The sequence below is a fragment of the Atractosteus spatula genome, chromosome 11 (assembly GCF_055471065.1).
Source record: "Atractosteus spatula isolate fAtrSpa1 chromosome 11, fAtrSpa1.hap1, whole genome shotgun sequence".
NCBI lineage: Eukaryota > Metazoa > Chordata > Actinopteri > Semionotiformes > Lepisosteidae > Atractosteus > Atractosteus spatula.
In genome coordinates, this window is record NC_142716.1 from 30469805 (window position 1) to 30483372 (window position 13568).

Sequence of the window (13568 nt, forward strand, 5' to 3'; positions counted from 1 at the left end):
ACAACCTTGATAAAAGGCTTTTATTCACCCTGATTGTTCTATTTCCATTTACAGCTCAGTATCATTTAAGCCATCTTTAACCGTTTGCTTTAAAAAAAAATCACTGTAAACATGCTTTAACTACATCTGGCACATTTTCTTCAAGTGGAAATATTTTCAAAATGTAAAACTTTAATCTGGAAACTGATGTTACAGATTTGTTGTTATGTGCAAGTTACAGATTTAAAGAGACATTTATATGTCAAGTAAATAGAAACCAAGTACAGACCAAAAAAAGTGTAAACAATTGTGCTGGAGTTACCAAAAATACAATATAGTATATATATATAACATTGATAAAAACCATTGTTACCTAAAACAAGATACGAAGTCTAACCAGTTTGGCATCACCTGAATGAAATTAACACTTACCCAATGTGGATAAATTGCACTGTAACACACCTAGGTCTAGCAAATTATTCAATATGCATCAAAGCTTCAGCAGGGTGCAAAGCCTAAAAGTCCTGCATTTCAGAAGCATACATTAAAATGGAAGATGTGGTGACAATACCTTTCAATCAGAGAACAAGTAAACCTGAGGACTATGGAGATAAAACAATGCTTGAAGCGCATACGAGAACACTTGCATGAGCAAGCTATAGCATTACTGCAGCAGAGTGCTCAATGTCAGTTAACAGCCTTGAGAAAAAGGACTTCATGCTCTTCTCAAGATTTTAAATTACTACCCATCACCCACTACAGTCATCAATTGTCTTCTTTGAAAACAATAATACAGCTACATAAGACTGTGTTGCTTTGCTTTTTAACCCAATTAATAAAACTTTACAACCCCCCACCTAGTTTAAACAAAAATAAGTTTAAATATATTTATCTAGGATAACATCTGAAATGTACAGTATTGCTTCAGTCTTCACTTTCCAGATGAAAGGCTTTGATTGTCCCTGCATCATTGAGTCCTTCAAAAGAAGTATTTTATGTAGTTGCAGATTCCCTTTTCTGGAGGGAATGGAGTCGACAAATCAAGTATATGGACAAAGTTGAAACAAAAAAAAATCATCTTCAGTTTCTTAGGCCAAATGTTTTGGGTTTCTTCATATTTAACAGCATCGGTGGCTTTATCTTTGGCTTATCAATAAAGAGCTGGGCCTCACTTTCTGTGGTTGGGAAGCGACGGCTGTAGATGTCTGGATACTCTTTTTGAAACTAAAAAAAAACATGGAAATCTTAAGGGTTTAAACATTTTAAAGATGTATATACATGTACATTTACATACAACCCAATAATACCACACCCTACAATGAGCTGCACTCCTTGATCCTGCATGGGCATTTTAACAACATGCAAAACACTCTGCCTCAGCTACATATTTCAGAGAACATCACAATTGTCAATGGAACTGGAGAACTGGTTGTGAGTAAAAGACATTTACCTGTTTAAGCTTCTTTTTCTTTTCCTTCACACACAGGTTTTTATCCTTGATGAGGCTTTCCAGCAGATCGGCAATAGCAGCCTGTGAGACAGATAGCTTCTGCTCTTCAAACTCCTGGCAGGTGATTTGCCTGCAGAAGGAGTAGGTTGGCAGAGTGGCACTGACACTTTCCCCTGGGTATGTTATCTGGGTATAAAAGAAAATAGCACTTTGGTCACATTTGATTCTGGCACAATTCTAAACAACTGGTTTAAACTGTATAACAGCAACATAACTTATTTCGATACCTACTCTTTTCCTCCAGGTCAGGTTAAGATCAAGTGTTATGTGTTCTAGAATATTTGGTACTAAAAATAAGTCTTTTTATGTTAACCAAAGATTAAAAAATGGATCTTGAACCTACCTGAACTTTTCGTATATAGTCAATATGGTCCTGAACAGCACTCAGCAGGTACCCTGGGACTTGAAGAATCTCTTGGTGATGATCCATTAAAAAGGAGACTAGTCTTGTGGCCAGGAGCTCATCAAGGTCTACCTCTTCTTGGCAGCACAGCACACAACGGGAGAATGTGTGCACCATCTGAAATGAAATAGTGACACCTAGTGCTCAGACCAAAGAACTCAAATCTCTTAGTGCAGACCGCAAACTAATATATTAACATAACCAAACTTCTGGAAAAAGAATGCAAAAAACCATAAATATACAATTGTTTTTCCAAAGACAATATAATACAGCATGGACACAAAGGTTACAAATGAGGAGGCTACTTGACCTATCTAGGTTGTTTTTCGGTAGTAGCTTATTAATCAAGGATCTCGTCAGGGTCTTAGCTTCATCAACATGGCTGGGAAGACTGTCAGCTTCCAAAACTTCCAAAAGGGAAGTACCTCTTCTCAGTTTTCAATGCACTCTCTCATAGGTACCATATGTGTCCACTCGCTTGTGCTTTTAAAATTCGAATATCTGAATCAACCCTACAGTGTTCAGACCTAAAAAAAAAAGAGTAAGCTTTTTTAGCTATCAGAGTAGGATGCTCTTTTCATCCCCAAAATGCATCTTGTCACTTCCCTGAACTAATTCTAAAGGAGCACTAATGAAAAAAAAATAGGGAGACAAAATAGTACATTACACTCCAAAATGGGAACTTAATAGTACATTAAAATTTTTGGTTATGAAGAATAGCAAACATCTGAGCAAAAAAAGGGCTCTTTCTGCATCAACAACTATTTTTGGACAAGGCGTCAATACAGCCCAGGGGCAGTGAAACTCAATGTTAGAAACCTTTAAATCACAATCAGCTTTCAAAACGTTGAGATTTGATTATGGAGTCACTATCAAATCGCTGCAAACCATAGAGACAAAAAAAAGAGCTGTTTTCGGAATTCACCAATAGCCACGAAGGAAGGAAATGGCACAAATAGGATGAAGGATTTTTCTCTCCAGAGCTGTGATTTCTCACCAATGTCCTTGTCCCTATCACATCATGGAGACGTGGCATGTCCACATTCTGACTCATTCGAGAGATCATGCGCATGAGCAGCTGAAGTTGGCGCCGGTTGCTTGGAGGCAGCAGAAGAGTACACAGCTGTAGGGCCTCTATTGCAACCCTCTCCAGCTGGGGCTGCAGCAAGCCTTGGAAACAAGAGATCCGATTATATTTGGATCAATACTCTTTACACACGGGATGCCTCAATATTGCTTAAATACAATGTGGCCAAAAAACAGTTTAATATTTGTAAAAAATTAGTTTCTTCAGAATTCAGTTTCACAAAAAGTGTTTACACTAGAGATCGTTAATCAATGACCAAAAGTACAGAAGTGAAGTTCTTATATTTAAGAATGTGAGCAAGCAAACTATTCTCAGAAATTGCTTTACAGGTTCAGAAAAGCAGCTGTAGTTGTAAAGAGCATGCAAACAGTTGAAATACTGAACAAACAGAAATTAAAGGAATCTTTCTGGTCAGTATGATTTCAAATCAGATCTCTCAGGAAACTCAAATGACACATAAAATCCCTATACAACAGGCTCTTCATTTAATTAAATATTCCAGAAAAGTTCCTTTAAGAGTTTTAAATAGCAAAGCATTGAGTACAACATACACGATGCTAATAATTGCATGCAGTCATAGGCTTACTTTGCTCAGGGCTTGGGGGACGTGCAAAAGTGGACACAGAGGTAGAAGACAGCTTTTCACAGAGTTCCATAGAGCTTTGGCAGCGTCTGCTCACATGTGCACTTTTCTGACCATCTTTCTTGGCGTCAGATAAATTTAATACACTGGGTCGTCTCAGCCCAATGCTGGAGGAGAAATCTGGCTTCATTGTAATTTCAGCCACAGGAGCATTGATGCTGTAACTACTAGATATCTCTTTGATGCTTCCAAGACCAGTACAATTTCCAACACTGTTAGACCGACTCATGTGGTGTCTTTTTCCAGACTGAACTTCGAGGGGAATTGGCGCCTCATTGCTGGCTGACTGGCTGCTGCAAAGTTCGATGCCTTTTTTTACTTCTTTGGTGGAACATGAAGGGACAGATGTGTAAATAGGTTCTTGCCGTGGAGCTTTAGAATGAATGTCAAACGGAGAGCCAGTTTTATGCAATGAGCTACTGAAAGTACTGCCACTGCTGCTGCAAGATGTCAGGCTTTCCTCAGATCTGAAGAGATGTCTGGGGCCAGCATCACCTGAAATATCCATAATTCCTTCCATAGAATAGCACCTTGGTCTAAACTTGACTGGCATGGTTTCACTACTCTTAAACTGCGCAAGGTTCTGACAACTGCCTCCTATAATGTCACAGGCACTGGATCTTCTGTCAGCTTCGTTGCACTTCAGTATTTTCTTTGCACAGCCTTTTAGCTGTGTGAGTTGTTTGGTCTCCAAATTAGAAGAGAACACCTCTTTCATTGGGGATTCACTTTCCTCTAAAGATCCCTTACGGATTAAGCTTAGCAAGAGGCACTCTGTGGACTTGAATGGATTGGCATCATGTAAATGCTGAGTTTTGGCCGGCTGAGGATAGTTGGGTTCCTCTTGGCTTTTACGTTTCCCTCGTTGTGTTTTTGGGACCATGATGTAGCCGCACAAAACTATCAGAAAATCAGACAAAATAAAAAAGACTTTTGAAGTGAGTCAAATGTAAAGCTGGGCTGATGGATACACTGGGGGGAGGGGAAACTGCACATTCAGCAGGGTTAGTAAAAACAGCTTTGACCGTAAAGGACACAAGCAAAGCACAAATACGCATTCAAAATATCATGTTATCAAAGGTAACATTCCACAGGATAATAGTGATGTGCATTTCTCCATTGAAAACATGCGTTTAAGTTAATATTCAAGTGTTACACTTCATGTGCATGAAATACAATTGCTTCTGAGATCTTGCAACATTAGTTTTCTGCAACAGTTCTGGCTCAAATTTTTCATTAGAGAAGATGAATGAGTATTCTATTCTCCTCTGTATTTCTGATGGGTTTTGTGTTCTTTTAATTTCCAAAAAAGAACATCTCTTCTGAGGTAATTTGCAAGCACACCACTAAAATGCAAATCTCATTTGTCCTTGAGTGGTAAACAGTGGTAAACAGTGGTGTTTTGACTGATAAATAAAAAGCTCCCTTGCTGTGGTCTCTCTAAAACTGGTTTAGGTAAGAGATATAATATAGGTGAGCCCCAGCATAATTATCCCCACATACTATACATTTTTAAACAGAGTTGAAACATTCCACCTATGATAAACCAAATGCTGATTTACAGGAAACCTCTAGAGTACCCAGTAGTGCTATTTTAAATCTGTACTAACTACAAAATATTGAAAAAAAATACATACCTAAAATGTTCACAAATAATTCATAGTATTCAAATGTCAGGAGTGGCTGAGGAAGATTTATAAAATAATCTGAAACGGTTTTAAAAACATCCCTCTCAAACCCAGGGTAGGATGGCTGGCTGGAGTCATACTTTGGCCCTTTAAATGAAGGAGGATAAGGGGAAAAAATCATTCAATTGCTGTGGTAGACAAAGACAAGTTTTCAGCTGCCCTTCCAAGACTATTTTGAGACAGGGGAGGAGTAAGAACAAGCACAGTAATGCTTTGCTCTTTCAAGAGACCATAGCACTGCCTAATCTTTAATGATGCACCTGTAATGGAGAAAAAGCCTACACTGCATTTACTTATGTTGAGTAAGGAGGTTAAGGAGAACAGAGAACAGAATCTTAGACTGATGGGCTGGTTAGTATCACATTACCCTTAAATCAATTTGCAAAATCTTGGAACATGAATTTTGATCAATTTATGTCAGCTGGCTTAAGTCAAAAAAGGCTAACTTGGTCCTTAAGAGATACCATCATATTGTATTTTGAGATCACCTATAATCCATTTAGATGAATAAATGTAAGGGATAAGCTCAAAACCAATTTATACGATAAAAATTAAGTTGTTCCAAGTGCTCAGAACTTGCTTAAGTGTAACCCATAACATCTGCAGGATTGTGGCTATCCAAGAACTGTACAAGAGTCAGTACAAGACAAATCTTGTACTAATTTATATGCTTAAATAGAGATCTCAATAAACCTGTTCAAACATTCAATAAAAAAATAAATGAAAGGTATAAAGAATTCATAAGAATATCTGATCAGCAAGATTTAAAATCTAAAACGAATATACAATTTTAAACATAAAAAAGAAAGAATTAAAGGCTGTATTATTTACTTACAGTTTGCCAAGCACTTCATAGCAGACAAAACCCAGTGGGGCAGGTCCCCTAAAAACAGAGTAACCAACATTCAGTTCAAATGATTTTTGGAATTGTCTTTAATTGTTCTGGAACAATAATGGGAAATGCATTCAGGATAAATAAATTCATCCAAATAAATATTATTATAAAGGCCAATACACACTCAAAGAAACAACCCAACTAATATCATACAAAGATGAATGAATTACAAACAGCTTTGTATTCCTTTGTTTTAACACCTTGTTAAAAAACATCACCTTGTTCAACAGCACAGTGATTTCAATTGTATAATATTTTTCTTTTGCAACATATCAGCCGATAACATCCACTAGAAAGTTTGAAACTTGGATTACTAAAACTTTACTTTAATTCAACAAAATAGTCTTACATGATTTTCCAGTACATCTGACAAAAATAAGTTTTAATCTTTTTAAGATTTTGATGTTAACTACTCTTACTTTCTGATGATTTTGAGCGATATTTACCCCATGTCATTAAAGCAAAGTCAGTTTAATGTAAATGGCACAGTGTGAATTGCCTTCACCCAGAATTATTGCAGACCTAATCTATTTAATGCCTACAAAATAACTGGAATACAAACTATATCAATCTGGTTTGCTGAAAAAATTAAAAAATAATACCTGTCTTGTCTTGCAATGTGACCACTCCGTGCTTGTTGACATTAGTCATGTTGTAGACAATGTGTTCTGGATTGACTTGCGCTGGATCCAACACATCTTCCAGTGAAGTCAAGCCCAATGATTTCTGCAAACTAAAAACAAAAGGTCGGTCTCACCTAAAAATGATATGTCCATAAACAGGTCCAGAGTCCATAGATATCTGTCTTAAAACTTACTGTGTTAGAGTAATATTCCTCCAAACTTCATGAATGTCTTCTTGCGTTATCTCCCGGCTATGAACCTGTACACTTTCTGGAACATCGGTGAGCTCTTCTTGGTTTAAGGGATCAATATTTTCCTAGAAATTACAGAGATTTGTTTCTTGCATATAATTTTGAAAAGGATAATTACATTAGCTGCGCTCTCAAAAACCATGCTTGGATATCTTTACTATTACTAGAAAGAGACCAATACCAGCGATCTTTTAGAATGGTAAAATGCATCAAACATGCCCTTCATTTCTTTATCCAAAGTGATTTTAAGCTCATATGTTACAGCAAATATATAGGACAACATGAAATTCTTACCTGTGTTTCATCAAATTTCTTAGAACTTCGTCGATAAAAATTGGAGAATTTAAAAAAGCTGTCTCTTTCCTTGATTGAGACACTTGCTGCTTTCTTTCTCATAAATGAAGGACGATTTGGAATAATCTTCAAAGGAGATGTTGGGGGAAACCTTAGAACAATTCAAAGAATACATTTCAAAACAATATTTAGATGGTGGATGAAAACAATGGGCAGAAAATACAAGATTCTGTGCATTTTATACTACATCAGCTACCCTTTTTTTTCCATTGCCCAAAATATTCTCTGCTGTGTTTCTCCAGTTCAAAATATTAGAATATGGATTTGTATTGTTGAATGAAATTAAAGTTTTAATGAAATCCATTATAATGTGAATCATAGATTATGGTCACAAAGCCTTTCAGAGTAAATTCTCTGGGAAAGTCTTTGGAAATCTGCTGACTTATCAATGTTTCATTTCTTTTATTATATGAGGCAATATTCTAAATTAGATTGGATATAATATCGCTATCAGTCAACTACTGGGTTATTCAATGTACTGTAAAAGAAACTAAAGCACAGGAAAAATATCTGCCTCCATTTAAAAAAATATTTGCTGATATTTTATGCACAGTCACGGAATCAGACAGTAAAGTAGGCAGGTGGCAATACTGCACTGAAGAGAAACACAGCTATAGTATAAGCACACAAACAATTGGAAGGAACAAATCACACTAAAGATATCTGCACTTTTTTTAAATCCAAGGCTCCAGCTACACAGATTACATTATTTCTGCCAGCAGCCATATCACTCTGCAACTCACAACCGGCAACCCCCTGAAGCTAAGGAGGTGTGAGCCTGGTCAGTACCTGGATGGGAGACCTCCTGGGAAAAACTTAGGTTGCTGCTGGAAGAGGTGTTAGTGGGGCCAGCAGGAGGCACTCACCCCGTGGTCTGTGTGGGTCCTAATGCCCCAGTATAGTGATGGGGACACTATACTGTAAACAGGCGCCGTCCTTCGGATGAGACGTAAAACCGAGGTCCTGACTCTCTGTGGTCATTGACTCTCTGTGGTTTCTCGAAAAGAGTAGGGGTGTGACCCCGGCGTCCTGGCCAAATTTCCCATTGGCCCTTACCAATCATACCAATCCCCATCTATGAATTGGCTTCATTACTCTGCTCTCCTCCCCACTGAGAGCTGATGTGTGGTGAGCGTTCTGGCGCACTATGGCTGCCGTCGCATCATCCAGGTGGATGCTGCACACGGGTGGGAGTGGAGGGGAGTCCCCATTACCTGTAAAGCGCTTTGAGTGGAGTGCCCAGAAAAGCACTATATTAGTGTAAGCTATTATTATTATTATTTCGACAGATCTACCTGGCAGTCCAAGATTATCGATAAGAATGCTGGTATTCTAGGTGGAAATACTTGCAGACAAACACAGAACCTGAGGTAGTCAATCCTTTAGATAAAATCACTTTATTGGCCATATACAATTTCCTGCATTGGGAATTTGTCTTTTCGCATACCCCTGCTTGCTCTCTATGAGACACACAGGCACACAGATGGGGAGTGAGAGAAGCTTGGGGTCAGAGTGCAGGGTCAGTCATTTATTCGGCCCCCCTGGAGCAGCTGGGGTTAAGGGCCTTGCTCAGGGGCACAATGGAGTAGGAATCCTCTGCCGGCCGAGGGATTTGAACTGGCAACCTTCTAGCCACAGGCGCAGATCCTTAGCCACAGAGCCACCGCTTTGCCCTTTATCTCCAACTGTGACTACAAACACTTCTCTTTAGATCTCCCACTCCCTTCTTAACCAATCAGAAAATACTGACTCAAATTCAAAGGGCTTTATTGGCATGACCAATGAATTACAGTAAAGACTCATTCAATCAAAGCCCTTTGCTATAAACAGCTTCTGTTTTCCGGCAGTATTGTAAAGAAAAATCTTTAACACCCTAAACCTTCTTCAATGCATCTTTACCATCTCTGCTTTTATTTTAACACCATACTCTCTAAGCTGTGTCTATGTCTCCCTGATCAGGACATTGCTTTGGTATATCTGGAATAAAATTGTTAAATTACAATTAAATTAGCTTTACAGGCTAAAGGTTTGTTGTGTTTTTTTTTGGCTGCAACCCTCCCTACACATTCACAAATGGGATGAATTAAAAAAAAAGCAGTGACCTAAAATATTTGGCCTTGATTTATAGCTGGAATCTGTCTTTTACTGCACAAATAACTATAAATGACTTGTCTCAAGATTCAAGTTAAACAACCCCACCATACTGTTTATTTGCTGGAACGTTTGCACAAAGCTGCAACAGTTCAATCCTCTTTTTTTATCATGAATGTGCTACATTTGCAGAAGAAAACAATCATTGCCTATCTATGAACTGCAAATGTAGCACATTCATGTTAAAAAACCACTTTGAGATTAGTTAAAATGCTGAGGTGACTAAACTTTAGTGACTGTTAGCTAAAAGAACAGCAGAATTATATTTTCTCCTGAGATCTAATCATATCTACAATTTATTTATATTTTTACACGACATGAACCACTATATCTTCGCCATTTTAGGTTTGTGTATTAATCCGTGTTCACCATTTTAACCATATGAAATGTGGAACTGCTTTTGTGCACTTACTTTCTTAATTGTAAACTCTGCTTATTACTTATATCTGCAAAAACTGTGGGATAAAATGAAACAAAAAAACATATCTAAAACGTTTTTTTTAATCAATGTCCGATTCATGCATTTATAACATCAAGGCTTGATTTCTTCAACTCTTTTACTCTATGAGCTCCCTACCTCTCTTCTCAACAAGTTGCAGTATGTTCAAAACTCTGCAGCTAGACTACTTACTCAAACTAGACCTTAGCAGCATGTCACTCCCAAACTTCAGTCTCGACACTGGTTGTCTATAAAGTCACGTATTCAGTACAAGCTCTTGTTACTGACTTTCAAGGCTCTGAACAATCCGGCTCCACATACATTTCTGAACTTCTCCATGTTTACACTTCCCCTCATAGGCTCCATTCAGTTGAGGCTGGTCCTCTACTCACTGTAACCAGGACTAAATCATGGACTGTTAGTGACTGTGCCTTCTCCGTCGCTGCTCCAGTGTTGTGAAGTGACCGTCTTCAGACTTGACGAGAGATACCTTCTGTAACTCTTCAAATCCAAATTTAAATCTTGCCTTTTTACCAAGGGCTATGTCTAATTGCCTACAGTCAATTTGTAAAAACCTGTATGCTTTCTCTTCATTTCCTTTTATTGTACTTTATTCACGATGTATCATGCCGTCCTTGGTTTTGGAAAGATGCTTTATGAATAAGTTATTTATTATCACAAACATGATCTCTAGGTGTTCCATCTACACTGACGCACACTGTGTAGACAAACAGAATGAATCTGACAATGGGACTGTAATGCATAAATATCCAAACAAAAAACTATGCTGTCAAATTCAAAGAAACGAAAAAAGCCTTTTCTGAATCCAAACAACAGGATGTGTCAAATTGCTACCATATGCCAAATAACAGCTGCTCACTAGTTAGACACAAACTCAGGCCACTTAAGAAAACCTATTAACACGTGAAAGCCTTTTTCAATTACATGAGGAGGGTGAAAACCATTATCTCCTCTGCATTTACATTCTCAAATTTTTAGGACAAAGGACAGTTAGGTCCAGATTTCTCTTCACCAGACTATAAAAGGATCTCAGAAGCTGCGAAACAGAGCTGAAAACAAACCCTCCCGAACTGGGAAGGCACTATGTATCAACTCATAAAATAAGGAGCCCTGCAGTAGCCCCACTGTACGGAGAACCTCCAGGGACATAGAAAAGCTGCAGGGGATTTTTAATTTGAGTAACACCCTCAGTTGAGAGGTAAAAGCATTAAAATTCTAGTTTCGCCTACTCATTCTATTTTAATATATATATATCTCACTACAGAAAAATAAGTGTTTAAGGTCCTATGAAATCAAATCCTCACTAACTTACACATGTATCCACTCATTTTCTTATCATTTCTTCCAATTCTGGGTCGTGGGGGAGCTGGAGTCTATCCCAGCAAGCAACTGGTGCAAGGCAGGGTACACCTTGGACGCTGCGCCAGTCCATCACAGGGCAGACACACAGACATGCCAAACTAGGGCCAATTTTTCCAGTAGCCAATAGACCTACCAGTGTGTTTCTGGACTATGGGCGGAAACTGAAGCACCTGGAGAAAACATGGGGAGAACATACGAACTCCACATTAATAATCACCCCAGGTCCAGAACTGAAAGCAGGTCCAGAAAGGTGACCCGTTCTGCTCCATAGAGGGAGGGGATTGGTGCTGGCTAGAGGTCCTGAGAAGCTGATGGAAAAGGAAGTCTTGTCTTCAGGTTGCAGTGGGTCTGGGGGATCTGTGGTCAGAGACAGACTGCACCCAGTTTTTTTTTGGATATAGTGTGATTGGAGATTTTTAGATGCTTAGGTTTCTTAATTCATTTATGTGAATGAGTGTTATAGGTTGTTTTTGTAAAAAAAAGATAGGTGATGCATACTACCTAAAATTAATAGTTCTCTGTTGTTATTAATTTCTACAGAATTATTACTCAATAAAACAAATGATATAAAATAAAAGAACTGAATACTTGCCTACCATTGCACTACCAGGCCATCCCAAACGTATACATTGTGTATCAAACTGTGTGTGTTTTGCTTGAGGCTTCTGCAGTTCATGAAGAGTCTGAAATTGAGCGCATACCTGAAGAGCTGACTGTTGTCCTCCAGGTCTTCTGATCCCCATCTCCCCTTGACATCTTCGATCACATGGTTCTTTAGGAACTTCCTGAGCAGCTGGACAGTCTGTTGCCTGGTTACCTCCGGGCCAAAATTGCTATTGTTTCGGAGGAGCTCGTGTAACCAGTCCACAGCTGCTACTGCAGTGAAACAGTTTCCATGCACTCTGAAATGCTGGCGGTGCTTTTTCAAAGGCATCCCCGCTCTGAAAAGCTTTGTGACCTCATTCCACTGTAAAGAGAAAAGGCGATGGTTACATTTAAATTATAGCAGCTACCTTCAAACTCCTGAATTTCTAAGATTCCTCTCCCTGTTCTCGCCTTTTAACACCTGTACACCACAGTGTTCATGGAAGGTTAAACAGAAGAGCATTACTGACCACTTCAACACCATAACAGACAGGGGAAAGGTGCTTACAGAGCCATGACACAAATGCGTGCAGAAAGTTCTTCATGTTCTGTGATCATCTTAAAAAGCTGTAAATATTTCTGAAATTCAATGAATCTCCTTCCAAACAAACCGTCTTGAGAGACATGAAACAATTGCCGTTTACAGGGACCAAGAAAGGACGCATGCATTTAAAAGTCGAAAGTAAAAATGCATTTAAAAGACGACAATTTGAAAATACCCGACACAGTGAACAACACAGCTACAGTAAGCGGATACCACTGATAAGTTTCCAGTACAACTATTGAAAAGCATAGAAATATGACTCGTATTACTGCATAAACCGCAAATAAAATTAATAATAAATTCGGTTATGAACAAACATAAAATACATATAGAACAACACCGAAGGCAAAAACAAAATCAGCATATTCAGTACTAGATTTAAATCCTCGCAGTACAGTAGGAGTCTGTTGTCTCTGAGCGAGATTATAATCAGTCTTTACAGGAACTTCGGAAGACTAGCTCAGCTATCCACCCTAAACCCGTTAGAATACTGTAATTTTCGTTATCTAAACAACTCTTCCCACAATACAAGATACTATGCAGAGTAATTCCACCGCGTAATTAGCCCCATTACACAGGGCGTGCTTTTAAAAAGAAATAAAAAGGTGAAAAACACAACAAATGTCGTTGTTAATAGGGTGCAAACGTGTAGTACAGAAAGGCTACACCAGTCTTATCTTTGTTTTTTAATCGGTCTTACCAATTTCGTAGCCCTGTAAGGACCTGGAGTGACGATGCGAGATTCCTGAAAATCCATCTTAAATATTCGATAGGGACGATTGCAGCCTTAATCGGAAGCACTCAGCACAAAACCATAACCATCTCCCCCACCCACCCAGCAAGAGCTCCGGACAAACTCAGACACCATTCAACTGATGCGGACCGCAGTGTTTGAAATTGAGAGCGAGGCCCCGGAGTTCGCCGATTGGAGGACGACAGGGTCATGTGACCGAAAATAGAACGTGGAAACTTG

The 13568-nt window shown here is 38.6% G+C and overlaps 1 protein-coding gene across 1 annotated transcript; it reads right to left on the reverse strand.

Moving 5' to 3' along the window:
* Positions 1–1059: 1059 nt before the first annotated feature.
* On the reverse strand, positions 1060–13352 carry LOC148823826 (DEP domain-containing protein 1A-like). The gene is made up of 12 exons (XM_088927964.1): positions 13296–13352; positions 12108–12373; positions 7374–7524; positions 7023–7144; positions 6808–6938; positions 6146–6193; positions 5260–5397; positions 3566–4522; positions 2890–3062; positions 1833–2009; positions 1430–1615; positions 1060–1203 (listed from the first exon to the last, which is right to left on the reverse strand). The coding sequence occupies exons 1-12, from the start codon at positions 13350–13352 to the stop codon at positions 1060–1062; spliced, it is 2550 nt and encodes an 849-aa protein (XP_088784090.1).
* Positions 13353–13568: the final 216 nt, after the last annotated feature.